General features: G+C 36.6%; 3 protein-coding genes and 1 pseudogene across 4 annotated transcripts; 1 reads left to right on the top strand and 3 right to left on the bottom strand.

Moving 5' to 3' along the window:
* Positions 1–1,754: 1,754 nt before the first annotated feature.
* On the top strand, positions 1,755–5,351 carry LOC143627297 (monodehydroascorbate reductase, chloroplastic/mitochondrial-like; annotated as a pseudogene). Its single transcript, XR_013152573.1, has 15 exons — positions 1,755–1,883; positions 2,218–2,317; positions 2,449–2,526; positions 2,603–2,674; positions 2,740–2,858; positions 3,582–3,666; positions 3,746–3,835; positions 3,919–4,020; positions 4,092–4,182; positions 4,258–4,341; positions 4,426–4,497; positions 4,584–4,767; positions 4,870–4,932; positions 4,998–5,038; positions 5,119–5,351. The product of XR_013152573.1 is annotated as a monodehydroascorbate reductase, chloroplastic/mitochondrial-like (transcript).
* Positions 5,352–6,639: 1,288 nt separating this feature from the next.
* LOC143627304 (2-C-methyl-D-erythritol 2,4-cyclodiphosphate synthase, chloroplastic-like) lies at positions 6,640–8,448 on the bottom strand. Its single transcript, XM_077097153.1, has 3 exons — positions 8,042–8,448; positions 7,114–7,244; positions 6,640–7,027 (listed from the first exon to the last, which is right to left on the bottom strand). The coding sequence occupies exons 1-3, from the start codon at positions 8,379–8,381 to the stop codon at positions 6,794–6,796; spliced, it is 705 nt and encodes a 234-aa protein (XP_076953268.1). The 5' UTR covers positions 8,382–8,448; the 3' UTR covers positions 6,640–6,793.
* A 1,719-nt stretch (positions 8,449–10,167) lies between these two features.
* LOC143627254 (uncharacterized) lies at positions 10,168–12,445 on the bottom strand. The gene is made up of 6 exons (XM_077097121.1): positions 11,888–12,445; positions 11,736–11,804; positions 10,814–11,518; positions 10,529–10,710; positions 10,319–10,442; positions 10,168–10,206 (listed from the first exon to the last, which is right to left on the bottom strand). Exons 1-6 carry the CDS (start codon positions 12,443–12,445, stop codon positions 10,168–10,170), a joined length of 1,677 nt encoding a protein of 558 aa, XP_076953236.1.
* Positions 12,446–12,448: 3 nt separating this feature from the next.
* On the bottom strand, positions 12,449–13,462 carry LOC143627253 (nuclear distribution protein PAC1-like). The gene has a single exon (XM_077097120.1). The coding sequence runs from the start codon at positions 13,460–13,462 to the stop codon at positions 12,449–12,451; it is 1,014 nt and encodes a 337-aa protein (XP_076953235.1).
* Positions 13,463–18,986: the final 5,524 nt, after the last annotated feature.

Genomic DNA, 18,986 nt, shown 5'->3' with positions numbered 1-18,986 from the left:
TTCACTCGATCTCTTTTTGTATGATCGAGGCAGTATCTTAATTTGTGTGTGTTTTCCTATATAATAATTCAATATCAATTTATAGAATCAAAATACAACACGTTTCTAAAGTAAACAAATTGAGCAATTAAAATGTTCAAATACTTATTTTTTGTTTTGTTTTTGGTCTTTCAATTGATGGTGGTCTAGCTAGCTAGCTGTGTTGGCATTGACTGAGTCCACTACTTCATGTGTGTTAATGGTTGATCAGTTAATCCGTTAACATTATCATCTAGAGAAGATTGAATAGGTCGCGTGAGAATAACACCAAACTAATCAAGGTCGTTCAGCTGGTCCCAAATTTTTGGTCTTTGCTGTGGAATTTCAGTTTTCCATTTTATACTTATTGTGGCTCTCTTTCGTTAACGTAAGCCATTCGACTACGTTTCAAATTCACCGTGAAAGCTGGTCTATAGTCCACCATCATATAAATGGAAGTAGTGAATTCAAAAGTGCAGAAAACCAGTTGTACCTAAAATTAAAACGAAAAATCCTACAATATTAATAGTAAATGGCATGAAAATTAGCATATGACATTTGAACTCTTCTCAATTGAACATCTACCCATTGTTATAAACAGTGGCAGATCTAAAAGAAAAAATCAAGGGTGTCGCAGAAAAAAAAGAATTGGACCAAAGGGTATCCAAATATTTGCTCAAAAGGATATTATAAATAAAACGGAGAAGGAAAAAATTACACTATTTTGCACTTCGCAGACAAAGTTGAGAGGTAGCCCAGGCACACCATGGCATGGGCTCCCTGGTTATAAATACAATTGATATTCAGCCGCAAACCCGCAACCGAAGTGTGATCCATTGAATCTTCGTTTAAGGTGTCATTTCGGCCCTAATTTGTTAATCATGAGTGTGAGACTGTGAGTAGTCTTCTATTTCTAAATTGTTTGATTTCTTGATTTACCTTTTAGACACTCAGAAGTAAGTTATTCTTCAAGATTTACAATGCTCCGCTAAAATAAAAGTAATCCATATTTTCATCGTGATTAAGCTTAAGCAAACAAAACCCAAAAGTTATAATGTTGTTTACTATGTCATGAAATTAATTTGAACTATAGTTGTTAATTTTAGGGATTTGAGATGTTACTTGTTTGTTTTTAACTAGTAGTGAACCTACATGTTTAAGGTGGGACGCAAGAATTCGATCGAAATTGTTATACATACTAAAATTACTCTAAAAAATAAACCTTTTTTTTTGGAGGGGGGAGGGACCTTTTTTTTGGGGGGGTTGGGGGAGGGGAGAGAGAGAATGTGGGATGGGGTTCGAACTCGGGTGGAAGCCGGTGATAACTTTAACAAAGTTTAGGGGTAGAAATGTAAACTAGTTAAAGAAAGATATTTATAAAAGACTAGGGTTCACATGATAACTCTAATAAAGTTAAGGGGTAGAAACATAAATTGGTTAAAAAAAATGAAGTTCACGAGCCGTATGATAACTATATTGAAATTTAAGGATAGAAACATAATTAAGTTAAGTTGTAGGGGATGTAATTGAAAGACAAAAAAAGAAAGGAAAAAAACATCTAATGAAGATCATACATAAATTGTGTGACTGAAGTGGTATAGTGTTGAATTATACATTTTTATGATTTCATATACATACTCACATGTTCATGTTATTTTTGGGTCCATCGCTATGACAAGTTACAACCAAATTGACGATTTATTAAAATAGTTTGGCCTGACCATCATGTCCTTTCAATGGCTACCTTATCATCAATCAAGACTGGGATTTCACTCTGGTGTCCTCAATTTTCGAATCTTGATTGCCGGAAGTCTTCGGGTATTAATCCGAGAAGCTTCAGCCGTCCAAACTAATGAGAATCGAGAGTGAGTTTGATTTGTTTTGTTTTGTTATTTTGCTGTTGGGTGTAAATGAGTTACTTGAGATCAGATCGATAAAAAGCTTGCAATGAGCCAAGATTTATTTATCCCGAGCCTCAAAAGAAGCTTAGTTTAGTTATCGAGTCGAGCATAGGCTCATTGGGTAAATATATATATATTTTAGCTAGTAAATAATAAGCTGCTCGAGCTTGTAAAAATGACTCACGAGTTAAGCTCGAGATTTATAAATTGTTAGTCAAAAGGAGCTGAGCTTGTTTGTACCCTTATAACAAGATTGAACGAAACCGTATTGAGAGGTACTGATTGGAAATGATTTCAGGTTTGTGATAGTTGGAGGTGGAAATGCTGCTGGATATGCAGCTAGGACTTTTGTCGAACACGGGATGGCTGATGGGAAGCTATGCATTGTTTCCAAAGAGGTATTCTGTTTATTTCTCATTTAGTTAGGGTTTATCATGTAGTAACAAATCAAGGATTATAGGTGATGTTATAGGTAGTTATTACAGTTTGATGTTATGTGAATTAAATGATTATAATGCTGTCAATTCAGGCATATGCTCCATACGAGCGTCCCGCTTTGACAAAAGGTTATTTGTTTCCGTTAGACAAGAAGCCAGCTCGTTTACCGGTAAGCCTGTTTTCTCAATCTGAAAATATGTCAGATTATGTATGTATCTGTATTTTCACCATTGATATTCTTCTAGGGTTTTCACACGTGTGTGGGCTCGGGAGGTGAGAGGCAGACACCTGATTGGTACAAGGAGAAAGGAATAGAGGTAGTGTAGTTTATTTAGTTGACTAATATTGGAAGATTAAAGTGTAATTTTCAAGCTTATTGCAGATGATTTATGAAGATCCAGTGACAGCAATTGATGCCGATAAACAAACATTGACAACAAATTCAGGAAAATTACTCAAATATGGTGCCCTCATTATTGCCACAGGGTGCACTGCATCTAGGTAATTCTTGGAAACACTTAATGTTTCATTATGAAAAATAGATTATTATTAGGCCTGTAAACGAACCGAACAGTCACTGAACAGTTTGTGAACCGTTCGGCAGGAAGTTCGTTTATTTAATAAATGAACGAACATGAACAAAAACAATTGTTAATTTAGTTAAACTAACGATCATGAACATATGTCTCGTTCGTTTATATATGTGTGTACATTCAAATTCGTTTATTTTATGCTTGTTCAGTTACATTCATTTCTATTTGTTAGTTTACGTTTGTTTAAGTTCATTCATTTACATTCGTTAATATATTCAATTAAATTTGGACCATTACAACTTAGTCTAGTTGTGATAAATATTTAGGCCCAAAAATTGTTCCTCGCGTTACTTCTAACTGCTTTTATTTCAGTTATGTTTGTTCATCTATGTTTAGTTATGTTTGTTCATTTACGTTCATTTATATGTTTATACTGCTAACAAACGAACATAAATTAACACGAACATGCTCATTTTCTTAACGATCGAACAAGTATACCCCGTGTGTTTAATTGTTTTTGTTCAAGCGTTTGTTCGGTTAAAATTAAACGAACGAACGTGCTCCATTCGGTTCGTTTACAAGCCTAATTATTATCTATTTATTCTTTAAAGTTGCTAGAAGTTTATATATCCTTGTTAAATCATGGCCGTATATACACGTATAACGTCATGTCGTATACATTGTGATTCAGATTTCCAGAGAAAATTGGTGGAAACTTACAAGGTGTTCACTATATTCGGGATGTTGCTGATGCTGATTCATTAGTGTCATCACTGGTAAGGGTGTTTCTTATTTTACTTGTTTCTGAATAATCTAACTTAATAGTGATTTATTCTAATTGATATAATATGGTAGGCTAAAGCACAAAAAGTAGTTGTGGTTGGTGGTGGCTATATTGGCATGGAAGTTGCAGCTGCTGCTGTTGGATGGAACCTTGACACAACTGTAAGTATTTAATCCACATTGAACATTTTATATGAAATAATAATCTGAAATATATGAGCTTCTAACTTGCATAATATAAACAGGTCATGTTTCCTGAAACTCATCTTCTTCCAAGGCTATTTACTCCTTCGCTTGCCCAAAAATATGAAGAACTTTATCAAGACAATGGTGTCAAGTTCATTAAGGTTCTTTTCCTTCTTAAATACTCTACACACAAACATACAAACACATAAACTGACACACAATTTTGTTACAGGGTGCTTCTATAACAACGTTGGAAGCTGGTCCTGATGGACAAGTTACTGGTGTTAAACTTGAAAATGGGATCTACCATTGAAGCAGATTTGGTAACTTAATTAACTCATTTTTGCACACTTAACGTTTTAGCAAAAACTTATAATAGTCTTTTTGAATATTTTTAGGTAGTTATTGGTATTGGAGCAAAACCAGCTGTCGGTCCTTTTGATAAAGCTGTTAACTTAAATACAAGTGTTGGTGGAATAGAGGTTAGCATACAAAATAATCACCTTTTTTAGTTAATAATCATCTGTATTAAAACCTTTAAAATTCATAATTTACATAATTTGCAGGTTGATGGTCTGTTTCGAAGCAACCGTCCAGGGATTTTCGCTATTGGTGACGTTGCAGCTTTCCCATTAAAAGTGTGTTTTTCTCTTGAAACTTGTCAACTACCACCTTACATTGTTGGCATTTAGATTAATATTTTATATTTGTTTGTGACGAACAGATGTACAATAGGATTTCACGTGTAGAACATGTTGATCATGCTCGTGGTTCCGCTCAGCATTGTGTAAAAGCATTACTAACCGCACATACTCACACATATGATTATCTCCCGTATTTCTACTCGAGAGTTTTTGAATATGAAGGTAGCTCAAGGAAAGTATGGTGGCAATTTTTTGGGGATAATGGTAAGCTTACGTTAAAACTAAAAAAAAATTGTATTTTTTTAGGTACCAATATGAATATCCTTTTATTATCAAATTTATTAATTTAGTACCCTTGTTGAACAGTTGGAGAAGCTATTCAAATTGGGAATTTTGATCCTAAAATCGCTACATTTTGGTTGGACTCTGGTAAATATCAAATAGATACAAGAAAGAATTTTGAGGATTATTAATATGTTTTTGGTGTTTCGCAGGTAAATTAAAGGGTGTGCTTCTTGAAAGTGGAACTCCAGAGGTGTGATGTCATTAAGCTTTTGGTTTGGTTTTTTGGTTTGTTTTCAGTGATATTTTATTGTGGCTTGTGTGTGATTATAGGAGTTCCAACTGCTACCTAAACTAGCAAGGAGTCAACCATCTATTGACAAAGTCAAACTTCAAGGTGCAGCTTCAGTTGAGGAAGCCCTTGAAATTGCCAAAGCTTTTCTCTAGGTTAGAACTCCAAACGTTGTTATCTTGTTTATCGTATACGTTTTGGAACTGGTTATTTAGTAATTGTAACTGGAAGTTGTAATAACTGGATTTCAATGTGTGGTTATGGGTCAAATTGTCTTCTGTGGATAATAAGTTGGCAACAAAATTTATTTTTAAGTTTTGTTTATATTATAAGATTCTATTAATCAAGTTTTGTTTGTTTGATTTGCAGAGCTAAAGATTGCATATAGGGAAAAAAGGCAGAGCATGTATTACTATTATTAATTACATTTTCCTCGAGATACGACATGTAATGCAGAAGACGCAACATGCAGAGCATCTTCTCAGTTTCATCTTTCCTAAAGCCTGCCTATATAAGAATGTACTTTTCTGGTCTCTGTTTGGCATTGGATTGTTTGATAATATCTTGCAATAAGTGTACCAAAAATAGTAGATAAACTGTCCTTGAGCGCAATAAAAGTAGTGTTTTAGATGTGTTTATCTTATGTTTTAGCATGTATGCTTGTTTCAACTAGTGTAAAACACGGCGTCATCTCCACCACCACTTAGTACCATCAAATCCAAATATGAAATTCGAAATTTTGCCCTGTTTTGCCGGTTTTACTATCAATTAACTACAACCATCTTCTACCTGTTTTTATACAAGTAAGACGATCAATAGCACGTAAACAATCTTGAGGGGGCATTTAGATATTGACATGAAGATGGTGGGTCAACCAAGTAGCCTTCTGAAAGTTTTCAAAATCATCCCAATACCAATCACTGAAATCCATGTTGTTCTTACTGATTTAGTAATCTAAGGGACCCGAGTCCTCACACGTTACATATATAATCAGATTTTGAATTTATCGAAATGGGTTCAGCTCATTAACAGATTGATTTAAACAGTTCATGTGTGAGTTGGTTGTAAGCAAATTGACTTACCAACCCGTAAAAAAATCAGCTATATGCAGGGATGCTTACACAAGTTTCTAAGCCGCTTGCAACTTTGTTACAACGTTGGCAACTCGTTTAAAACCTGTTCACAATTTGTCAAGAGGCGAACTCTTTGGCTTGTTTAGAAAACATGCTATACGAGTTGTGTGTTAGACGGTTTAAAAGCATGCCTGGGTTAGTTTTAACACAGATCATATGGGCCATGTTCAGGTTCGTCAATTTCGATCCACCAAGCTGACACGATTTCACCCCAGCTAAATGTATTCTCATCCGCCAAGCGGGCCAACAGGTACAAATTCTCAGGCATACATGTACCAAGAAGCATACTGTAAATATAAGCTAATACCACATTTTTTGCGTAACAACACTACTGTATTGGAAGATAACTATTTGGTATTTTGGTTATTCAATTATGTAGCTTTTAAGTATTATAGAACAAGTAACTTGTTATATTTCCGTAATCCATCATGAGCACATAAGCTTACCAACTTTTATAAATAATCATCACGCCTTAAAGGAGTAAATCAATTATTGTTGTTCACATCTATTTTTGAATCTTGATACAGAGATGCGAATGCAGCAATTGTAATTCTTACAATTGAACCTGTGTTTCAAAACGACTTCATTTCTTCATCAAAAGCACAACTGTGTGCGCTGCAATGCTTCTATTTTCTCCAAGACTGTCTACCTTCTCGTGTGTTTTAGCTTTCAAGTTCACAACAGAAGGGTCTGCACCTAAAAGCAAAGACAAATTGTCTCTAATGGCTTCTTTATGCGGGCTTAGCTTTGGTCTTTGAAGAATCAAAGTCGCATCTAGGTTTCCTAGCTCATAACCAGCCTCGTGCATCAATCTCACCTGATATTTGATTCAACACGGGGCCGAGTGAGTAAATTAGCAATGTAACATGATATAATGATTGAGAAGGTAGTGATGAATCTTACAGCTTCTTTGATGAAAACGGACGATGCTGCACCTTTCCATTTAGGATCTGAGTCTGGAAAGATCTGCCCAATGTCAGGTAGACCCAAAGCACCCAGAATTGCATCAACAACACAATGCAAGAGCACGTCACCTAAAACACACCGATCAAACAGGGTAAGAACATCAGACTTTCATCAGCGTGAGGATAATCGATGCTTTGTCATTCAAGTACTACTGTCACTCTGCAGCAATTCTTATCATAAATTTCATACTTATTCCCCTTATAATCATCAAATTTCATACTCGAATGCCTGCTCTGTTGTTCGCATAAATTTTAACAGCTTTCACACAAATTCCGAAACTAGTCTTAAAAAAAAACCTAAATCCATGGTTGTAAAATAAACTTAAAAAAAAACGAATCGCTACCCTGTCAATATATTTTTGGTAATCGGCGACATTAATCACTAATCACACATAATCACTCCTAATCGGTCAAAGCCGGACCTAATTGTCCTTAATTTCAGCAAAAATTCAGCCCAATTTGTGGCCAGTTTCTGGCCATTCGGATCCTAAATGGGTTGAGGGGTTAAAACCTGTGCTTCAAAAAATGACACATAAAAATCAGTGTGTATATATCTATAAAACTGAACATTACATATAATATTCCAATTCAATTAGTTGTTAGTCGATACTAGGGCCTAGCTAGTTGTACAACACCGCTAAATCCACTCTTTACACGCTCAATACGAACGAATTGGAGTTTTGTAAACCTCACAGTAATTACACAGTTAATAAATATTTAACATGCAGAAATTGAGATGCATGTCTTATTCAAAATAAGTCAACTAAGTAGCACAATTCGACTAAATTAACTTCAATTAGTTACGATAATATTAAACACAAATCAATACAGATAATAATAATAATAATAATAATATAAGAAACTACCATCGGAATGAGCTTCGCAGCCTCTCTCATGAGGAATATTAATGCCTCCGATGATAAGCGGATATCCAGGCTCCAACCGATGAAGATCGAAGCCATGTCCCACTCGGAACGGTAGAATCTTCGCCGGAGATTTCGAAACCGCCGGTTTCTCAACTTCAACGGCGTTGGAAGCTGCCGCAACCACCGCCGGACGGTGTATCGATGAGCGGAGAGAGGTAGGTGAGCGGCTGCTGAAGCTCAGGATAGAGGTTGACGGCGGTAGAGTTGTCCGGCCGTGGTGGTGGTTAGAGGATATTCCGGTGTGGAATGGAGAGGTGCAAAACGACGTCGTAGAAGCCATCACTACTGTGTGTGTGTGTGAGGTGGAATGGAATATACCCGTCTTCAAATATTAGTAGTGGTTATTAAATTAAAAGTCTAATAAAATACGCTGACTCGTTATTTAAATATAGTGGTACAAGTTGCTTCTTCTTGACTAGTTAACTATTAATTACATATATTTAATTTGTTACATTTTGATTTTTAATTTTTGACAAATACGGCATTCGTCAATCTTGTTCAAGTTTTGTGACTTGTACCCTAATTTGGGGTTGGTTTAACTATATTGAATCAATCTATAATTGTTTGTCTATATGAAGTTAGGCCATAAATATAATTCTCTCCATGCATACTTACAGAGGTGCAAAGTTGAAAGCCTGGTTGGATTTGGATGCGAAAACCGGTTTGGTTAAACGTATTTGGATCCTATGACCCATCGGTTTGGTCCATTGGTCTAAAATTGGTTTGAGTATATATGCTTTGAATTCGGTATGGGAAAACCGCTAGTTATACAATACATACGTTGAATCCGGTTTGAAAATAGCTACAATCCAATCAGTGGTGGACCTAGAGAAAAATTTCACAGTGGGTCAGAAGAGGATCGGTGTCAAATTTTATAGGGATCGATCAGGATTTTAACATATATATACATTTAAAAAAAATCACAGGGTTGGCCGACACCTACATATTTGATGTAGGTCCGCCATTGAATCCAATCCAATCCATTCCGGTATGGCTTTCCTTTAGAAACCAATTTCTAAACCGATATGGTTTGGACTGAACATTTTTGACGTGTTTGACACGAACCGAAACAGTTTCCAAACCGAGCCCAAAAACGGTTTTGTGCTCCTTTACACGCTTATAAATTTTAGGGGGGTTTGCCGTTCGTGAATATTTAAAAACTCTAGTCCATATTTTTTTAGACAACATTAATATTTATTAATGTTTATAATTGAACTAATATAAATAGCAACTACAAAGAAAAAACCCAAACTTTATGAAAAGCACATTTTACAAAAACAATAACCTTTTAAATGAATTTTGCAATAGATAATCTCAAAAATTAATAGTTCATGCATAAAGTAAAATGTTTAACAAAAAATTTATTGATAATCTATACTTACACAAATACCAAATGGTTGCATCTCACTTTGAACACACACTGCTTCTTTCTAATTTTCATATATAACAACATTAGCTCAAACTGTTCTCAGTATCTCATAATTCCAAAATCACTAAGGCTATATTTGTAACTCCAAAATATTATAGAAACTACAAGCAACAAAACTGTGCAATCAATAAATCAATGTGTGCCCTTTATAAGCACTAAAGATGCGGCAACTGGTAACTTTAGTGAAATATCTGCAGTACCCTTAGCACATCAAGATGGAGACCGAGTAGCTTTCCATCGTTTGGCAGATTTAGAAAAGGAATATCGACTGAAAGCAGATTTGAGGGCAGTTTTGTCCAGCTACAATTGGAATGTTCCCAACTCTTGCCCATGCCTTTTAAGTAATACTTTCTTTCCACCGTCCCATTCTAGCCTATATGAGAGATCAAGGTTATGAAGCAGCAGCTTCAATCTCTCTATTTCGCTCAAGTCCCGTGAATTATCCTGTCAAATAAAACTCTACAAATATGAGTACTATGTTGCACCTTAAATTACAAAAATACCCTAGCAGGTATCAAATTACCTGTGAAAACTGCTTCCCATTACCATAACACTAGACCATGTGGAAGTAGGAGAGAATCCTTCCCATGGAGGAACAAATATTAATTTAGTACATTGAACCGGAACAAGATTCCTACTAAGCTTTTCCCACCACATGGATCCTATTGACCACCATCTGATCATTAAACCATGCTCAGAGAACGCTATCAAACCCTGTTCATTAAAAACGTTATACAATTCAAAAGATGCCACTTTTCACATGTGAAAGAAGTAACAGAATAAAGTACCTCTCCATCAGGTGAAAAACTCAAGACTGAAATTGCAGTGTTTACAGTCGTTTCAGAAACTCCGCCGAGCAAAGTTGGAAGTCCTGGGGGGGCACTAGCATCCAAGATCTTTATCTTTGTCATACTATAATAAAAAATAAATACAGTTAAAGATATGCATGCATATAACTACTTGTAATATGGTCATTCAGTCTATTGTTTTGGTCAAACCTTTGCATTTCATATACACGAATAATGGCTTTGTTAATATGTCCAATTGCATCACCAACAGCCAATCGGGTAGAAGAATCATTTAACGCTACCATTGGGAAAACACGGACGACTTCCTTTAATGTTGCCATTGAACTTTGTAAGCAATTTCTTCGCATGGCTGAGTTGCCAGGATCCATTGTCTGTAAAATAAATTTTACGACCTGCATACTGATAATTGTTAAAATTTGTTATGGCTAATTATTATATCTGTATGCTGACATGGCCTTGAAATGATATACAAACCTTATCGAGGTAAGGAGCCAAGTTTCTAGGAGAACCGCGTGTTACTCTAATGAGAGTCATGAGAGATACAATGTGAACGGGTGAGTCAGAAGCAGTTGACCATATTTGTCTTTCGATAACTTGTAAAAACGATGGAACATTAGCCATTGCTAAACTGGGTAACAGGATTCCAACCAAAGATTCCCGAATCTCAACAGACGTTACTGAATTATGTTCGATTTGATGGAATATATCTGAAATTAAGTGAGGTATTTCGGAACTTATTATTGCACTCCATGTGTTTTCCATACCTTCCGCAAGTATCTCAGCTGCAGTGGAGCTGTATCTTTCATTCATGGCCATAACTAACTTTAACAATGGGTGTACGCATAGAGTGGCAAGGGTTGACTTTACAAGACTTGGATACCAAACAACCAAAGCAGCAGCAACAACAATATGAGAAGTCATTGCGTCTCGACTCGTACCCCAAACGCAAGATATCCAATCTTGTCGTTCAAATGACTCTAACCACGCTACCATTTCAGAATCTTCCTTTTCATGTTTCACATCTTTTAGAACATTTTCTGTTTCAGAATTTAACAATGTATTACTATTACTGTCTGCACGTAGGGGACGGGGAATGGCTCTAGAAGCAGCACAGTGGAACAATGAACGTGCAGCCATTCGGACCTGTTCGTTCTGGTCTTGCCAAAAGCTGATTAAAAGCTGTATTTCAAATAAATATATTAAAAAAATAATGCATTTATTGAAACTATATATTGGAAAATTCTACAAGAAGTTAACTACCTGGAGCTGCTAAGGCACTGCAAAATATATATTATAAATGATGTTGAAGATCCTAGAAAAAATATTTCTTACTATTTCTTAATTACAAAATGATGTGTTACCTGCTCGCTGTGGAGCATGAGTGAGACAAGCTAACCATGTGTTGAGCAAGGGAGACCATAGTTAATGATCTGATTGCACAGAACTCAGATGATGATCTCCATAGCTGAAATATTAATATTAATATCTATAACTTGAATGATGAATATGTCAAATTCTAAAGTTATTGTAAACAGAAAAATATGGCACCTCAAGTGTTGAACTTTGACCAGGAAAAGTCAGCGTGAGAGACCCTCTGTCTCCAAGCAAGCCAGAAGCTAGAAACAAATTTTTAGGTTTCTTAAGTTTCATCTCAGAGGTCAACAGTTTGTCCAGCTCATAGTCAACATTCCACAAGTGCAAAACAGACAAACTGAACCGAAATAAACTTCCTTCTAATGAATGCGCCCAATCAGTATATTCTGTAGCATCTGATGTGGTTTCCTGTAACCCATATGTACTTAATGGGCCCGATTCGGGTCCTTCAATAACCCGTTCTTTGGAAAAGTTGCTCATTTGGTCTGACCCATTTTGACTTTTAAACGATTCAATTTTATGTGACATCAACAATGTCATATCAAAAACGAGTGTTGCGATTCCGGGAAACGGGCAAGAACATGTAATTGGATGAGTGTTTGGATGAGATTGTGAAACTTCTGTATTATCCTCAGTTATTGACATAACCAATGAGGAAACAGATGTGTTTCTCTCCATTGAAGTTAAAGACACGTTATTCTTATTCCCGCTTGTACAAAAATGGTCAAACATTGACTAAGCAGCACTACCACGAAGAACACGTTCAAGGGCACCTGATTTTATATCCCAAATGTACAACACGTCAGATGATTCAGATGTTAATGAATGATTCATAGAAAAACAAGCCAGATAACCGTGTGTACTATCCCACACGACTTTTGAAGGTACAAATGGGTGACCCGGAAACATTCTCTCAACCCTTAAAGTGTCGAGTGAAGCTAACGCGACACACGAGTCATCTCCAACGGATAAAAAGCAATCACTCCATGGACGATCAGTGTGGGCCGGGGGTAGGATGAGCTGACGAACAGGTTGTACATGATGGTGCATCACAGACACAAGATTACCAGAATTAAGATCCCAAATACGTATTGTACAATCATTACTTCCTGATATTAAAAATATGTTGGAGTTAAACCCTGCGGATGTACGAACCATCTGGTGTGCAGCCAGACAGAGGATCGCACCCGTGTGGCCCGAAAGATATTGCTTCTGTGCACATGAATCTACATCTAAATCTTCCATTCTTTCAGAGAACATACTGAATCGTAAAACTTCTATTTCTCCATTATCATATCCATAAACTATTGCATACGGTAAAGAGTCATTTTCAGAAATAACCATTGAACACGTGACCACAGATTCTCTCCTGAAAAGACCATTTTGCCCTTCGTTTGTATCCACAAGCCACTCATCAAAGTAGCTTCCTTTTCCAACCAATTTACATTCTTGATGAAACTTTTCACCATTATTACTCAATTCCCATATTGTCACCAAGGGTTTCCAATGCACTGGTTCTCCAGTGTGTACAGAAATTGTTTCAATACGGGCAAGATTTTGATTTATTAGAACAAAAGAAAATGATAATCCAATACTAGGAATGTGTGAAACAGCAGGGATTGAGCATAGAGTGGTGTATTTGAAAGTCTTTCCTGAATATGATACTGTATACATAATAGCATAACCTTTGTTGTTCCACACTGCAAATGTTTCTTCAAATATGTTAAGGTTTTCATCACCATGTGGCATCGTGCTATAGTAATCATTTCCAAGAAACATGCACCCTGCCACGTCAGAATCTAACAATGAAATCTCTCCGATCTAAGCACTACCATCCACCAGCATAAACACACACCGGCTAGTGTACAGAATGACCAAAACCTGCCCAGAAGCAGCAAATGATATTGGAACTTCTCCTTCAGAGTCTTGAATCCAATCAGATGCTTCCAGGTGGCAAGAGTTCTTTTGTGAGTCATCTAAAACATCTTCATTTCGATCGGTGTCTTTTAACAGTGATACACATTGAAAATTACCACACGAGTCAGCAATCAGCACTGATTCCTTCTCCATATCACCAACAGGTGTCACTATAGACATAAACTTAAAAGGTCCAATAGATAAAGTACCACGAAACACGGTTTGCACTATGGTTAACGTATATGAATCAATCACTACAACTGTGCATTTTGAAGGTTTGTTGGGCTGTGGTTCACTATACTCAACAGAATCAAGTGACTGGTGGTCTAATGGATTAACTGAATCAATGAACCGACATGCGACACATACGTATCTTTTGTTTTCAGGCAGTGACTTAACCATGTATGGACTCCCAACCCAAGCTGGCATTTTCCTTCTTCGGCTGCAATGTCCAGTGTCTCTGCCCCAAACGCATAATACACCATCAGTACACGCACTTATTAGAGAGCCATAGTTAACTGAACTAGAGTTTGGTGCCACATTACTTGAATCACTTGTCTTCTCATCTCCTAGGGTTGATGCAGGGAAACAGATACCCAAGTCAGAAATTGGTGCGGTATGACCACATAAGATAGCAACTGGTTTTATATCCTGACAATAAAATATCCATTAACACAATTTCCAACTAGAAACAGAAGCCACAATTTAGAGTGTGTTTGGTTTACGGAATTTCTTGAGGCAATTGGAATTTATCAAAGAACTTGGAATTTTCCAAAAGGAAATGGACTCCTGAAGGAATTGAAATCAAAAAAAGATTTTGAATTTGAGAGTGCGTTTGATTCGTGGAATTTTTTCAAAGAAATTAAAATTTATTAAAAGAAATTGGAATCTATCACTATGACCACAAAGACACAACCTAACAGACGTTTAACTGACGCCTGACGCGTTAACCAGTAAGAGACGCATTGCGCGTAATCAAAGACGTATGCCTAATGTGTTAACTAGCATCTACCATGTTAACCGATGCCTGAAGCATAGGGTTGTAAACGAACCGAATGTTCGGTGAACTATTCGTGAACTGTTCAGTAGGAAGTTCGTTTAATATACAAATGAACATGAACAAGGAATTTCGTTCGATTAATTAAATGAACGAACACGAACAGAGGCCATGTTCATTCAATTGTGTCCGTGTCTCCGTGAAAGTTCGATAATGTGTTTGTTGACGTTCGTTAATATTTGTTTGTTTACTTTTGTTCATTAAAGGTTTTATATACGTTTAATGACTTTCCTAATCTTATCATATAGAATTAAGCAAATTTATTAACTATAACACAAAATAATATACACGAGCATTATGTAGTAACTTATATGGAAAAGTAACATATAACCGTTGGCAATAACCATTCTCGGTTAGCCAAATCAAATAAAACACCGTTTGTGTTCATTTATGTTCATGAACTGTTCACAAACAAGTTCATTTCCTTAATGAACAAACACAAACAAGAAACGTGAACCGTCCACTTGTTCGTTTACATCCCTAAGTATCCACTATACAAACCTAACAATAATTAAAATCAATCCAATTGAATTAATAACTCGATCATTGAGCTAATTGAGCATGCATATATAGTTAGATACAACAATACGCAAAACCTAATTGAAACTAATGTGCAAAATGAAAGACGTGCGTGTTTGTTAATATAAGTAATGAGCTGAGTAATTGAAGTTTGAACTCACGTGATCGGAGTTAGTTAGGTTCCACCAGAAGATGGTGCCATCGGATCCGCCGGTGTAAAGAGTGGAAGGCCGGTCGAGTACGGCGGTGGCGGTGGCGGTGGCGGTGACTTTGTGAACCGGTGGTGATTCGGACCATATGCAACCTACAGATCGGCACTTCATTGAGGAATAATAATAATAATAATAATAATAATAATAATAATAAGTTGTTACAGTGGACGGACACAGATGGTAGTTAAGTTGTTCAGATTTTATTTTTTTTTAACATCAAATTTCATTAAAACCAACAAACCGAACCCCACCTACCGAGAAGCTAGCAAGGGCCGGGAACAACCAAAACAAATATAACAAAGAGAAATTGTCCCAACTAAACCAATTTATATCCAATCGCTTTGCTCTATTATTTATCCAAAGAAAACTTAACACATTTATCTCATCGATGATAGTTTCGATCTTCATAAGCATGTTTTCTAATATGAGCTTATTTCGAGCTCTCCAAATGTTCCATAATTGGGGAACCACCGGATTTCGCATTCGACTAAAAAATCCAAAAAGAATATTAAGTATTTTTATTTTTATTATTGTTATTTTTTAAAAAAATTTACAACCACTGGCTTGGTCTAGTGGTAAAGATGTGTGACTTACTACCAAATGATTTTGCGTTCTAATCTCACTTGAGACATTTGGTGAAATAGGTGAGGGAAAAACAACTTTAGTTGTTGAGAAATAAAAACTAAAAATATTTACCATATATATCAGTTGAGCCCGAGCTTGAAAAAACATGAGCCGAGCTCGAGATACTTTATAAAAAAGAGCTAGAAATGAGCCAAGCCCGAGATCGGCCGGGCTCGAGCTCGGCTCATTTTGACTTAAGATGGATTGAGCTCGGTTCATTTTGAGCTCTTTTCCTAAAGCTCGAGCTCGGCTCGTGAGTTGTTTTTTCTAGCTCGGCTCAGGCTCGAATTGTTTATGTTTATTAATTAATTTATAACAACTTTTATTCTTTATATAATTTGAGAAAAACATTAAACGAGCCTAAGCTTGGCTCGAGCTCGTTTGTTACCTTAAGCGAGCCAAAGCTCGACTGTGTAGTGTTAACTAGACGTGCACAATTCGGGTTCACCTTGAAAACCCGAACCGGTTCGGAACCGGTTTTTTTCACACCGGGTACAAAATGACACCGGTTCCAGTCAGGAACCGGTTCGGTTCCCGACCCGAACCGATGCCCAGAAATGCAAACTTTTAGGAACCGGGTAGGGTGGAACCGGAACCGGTTTTTACGTAAAAACCGGTTCCACCGGTTTTTTTTGAAATTTAAACATTATAGCCGTTAGGAACCGGTTCCAACGGCTATATAGCCGTTTTTGACCGTTGGAACCGGTTTTTTAACTATAAATAGGTTATCTTCTTTCTATAAATAGCAAGGTTTGTTTGTGTACTTGTTAAACCACTCCCAAAACTATAAAACACACTCCAAACCACAATTAACCTTAAACCGACAACAAATGGCAACCAATGATGACGTTGTTATGGTGATCGAAACAACAAGATGCCCCGATGTTTGGGTTCATTACGATTTGTGTCTCATGACCGACTCACATGAGTTGGCACGTTGCAAATATTGCTCGAAGTTTCTTAAAGCAGGGTCTAACTCGACATTACGAAAACATACGAATAAGTATTGTCGAGAGAAAAGAAGATTGGAAGCTAAAAAAACGGAAGTGGGAGAGTCGTCCGGCTCTACAACCCAAAAATAAGTATTCCCGGATTAAAACGACGGACTTTGTTTTTTATGTTTTAGTTGTTATGTTTAGTATCGTTTATGTTTTAATAATGTTTGTAATAGTTATTTTTTAGATGAATAAAATGTTCGTCGTTATTAAAAAAGTAACAAACAATTAATCATGAGTAACAAAAGTAATTATAATAAAACAAATCAAAACTAAATATTAGTTGAACAAGTTACAAATAATTTTACCAAAACAAATAATTACAACTCTTCTTCGTCTTCATTCTCGTCTTCACCCTCGTCTTCGTTATCGGAAGAAACCCCGTCCTCCGCCTCCTCATCATGAATATGACGCTCTATTGGTATTTCGTCTTCAAAGTTCGCCTTGTGTTGTACACGATCCACCGCATCCAAATGGTCCTTTAGGCAAATGCAAACCTCTAGAGACTCGGGAGTTAGTTTTGTTCTTCGCATAGATAACACCCTCCCACTAAGAGAAAAAACCGATTCGGAAGCAACCATTGAGGCTTGTACGGCAAGCAAATCACGAGCCATGGCGGATAGAATGGGAAATTCGTTTTGTTTACCTTTCCACCAAGCCAACAAATCAATATTGCGAATTTCGTCGACCATTGCGCCCTCAACATAGTTTGCTCCACTATATCGACCAAGTTCGCTACTTGGTGTGTTTCCTCTTTGCCTCTTAGATGCCGATTCACGAATCCCATTCATCAAGTTTATAAGTGGGTCATTGCACGGCCTACCAGTTGTTGTTTTTTTCACAAAAGACGATCTCGTGCTTAGACCATACATTTGAAAATAATGGTCATAAAGGTCTTGAAGGTTTTTGTTGAACTTGTCCTTCGCTTCCATCGACAACTTCGGGTCAATCTCGTGCATACCTAAGTTGTCGAATATTTCCTCAATCGTTGTTTCAACCCCATTAACATTCCAATAGGGGTTTAATGCGGCGGCACAAGTAAAGACCGGCGGTATGATTTCAAAATATTTTATGAACTTTTCTTTCATCACCGCAACAATATTTTCGAAGAGTTTGTTCTTCTCCGCAAAGCTTTTAAAAACACAAGACATATAGTACAATTCTTGCAAAACCCAACAACTAGTAGGGTAATAGACTCCCGATAATTTTGTTGTTGACTTTTTGAACACATCAAGATACTCCAACAAATAACCGACTTGGACCCAAACACTTTCCGGAAACATATCGGCCTCGCGTTCTTCAACAAGATTGTTATGAAAAGCTTGTAAAGTTTGGCGTTGGGCAAAAGCACACTTTAACATATGACAAGTTGAGTTCCAACGGGTTGGAACGTCCCAATTCGGCCCCAAATACTTTCTTTCAACCGACTTGCAATAGTTCTTATATTCAAGATGTCTTCTTTTACCACTTTTGAAGACATCTTGTAACATAAGTCTAAAGTATTTTAAATCATCACAAATGTGTTCATTGTCAAGACCTATTTGAACAACCAAGTTGATGATATGTGCAACACATCGGACATGAAAAAAATCCCCGAAACAAGGTGGTGAATATTTAATGATAAATTTTTCAGCCGCCTTAGTATTGTTTGAAGCGTTGTCAAACGAAATCGAAAATATTTTATTTCTCAAGTTGTAAGTCGTTATAACTTCATCAAGTAATTCAAACAATTTTTCGGCGGTATGTGGGAACGGGAAGTTTTCAAAAGCGATGGTGCGTTTCATCAATTGCCATGTCACCGGATCAACCCAATGAGCGGTGACACATATGTATGATTCGGGCAACCCGTGTGGTGCCGACCAAACATCGGTAGTTAAACTAACCATGGCTTCTAAAGAATGAAAAGACTCGATTAACTCTTTTTTAGCACACTCCCACAACCTGATACA

Source organism: Bidens hawaiensis, unplaced genomic scaffold (genome assembly GCF_021521415.1).
Source record: "Bidens hawaiensis isolate Kalapana, Puna unplaced genomic scaffold, B.hawaiensis_p1.1 tig00004618_1, whole genome shotgun sequence".
Lineage (NCBI taxonomy): Eukaryota > Viridiplantae > Streptophyta > Magnoliopsida > Asterales > Asteraceae > Bidens > Bidens hawaiensis.
The sequence above is the reverse complement of the archived record's forward strand: the minus strand, read 5'-3'. Positions and strand labels throughout refer to the sequence as shown.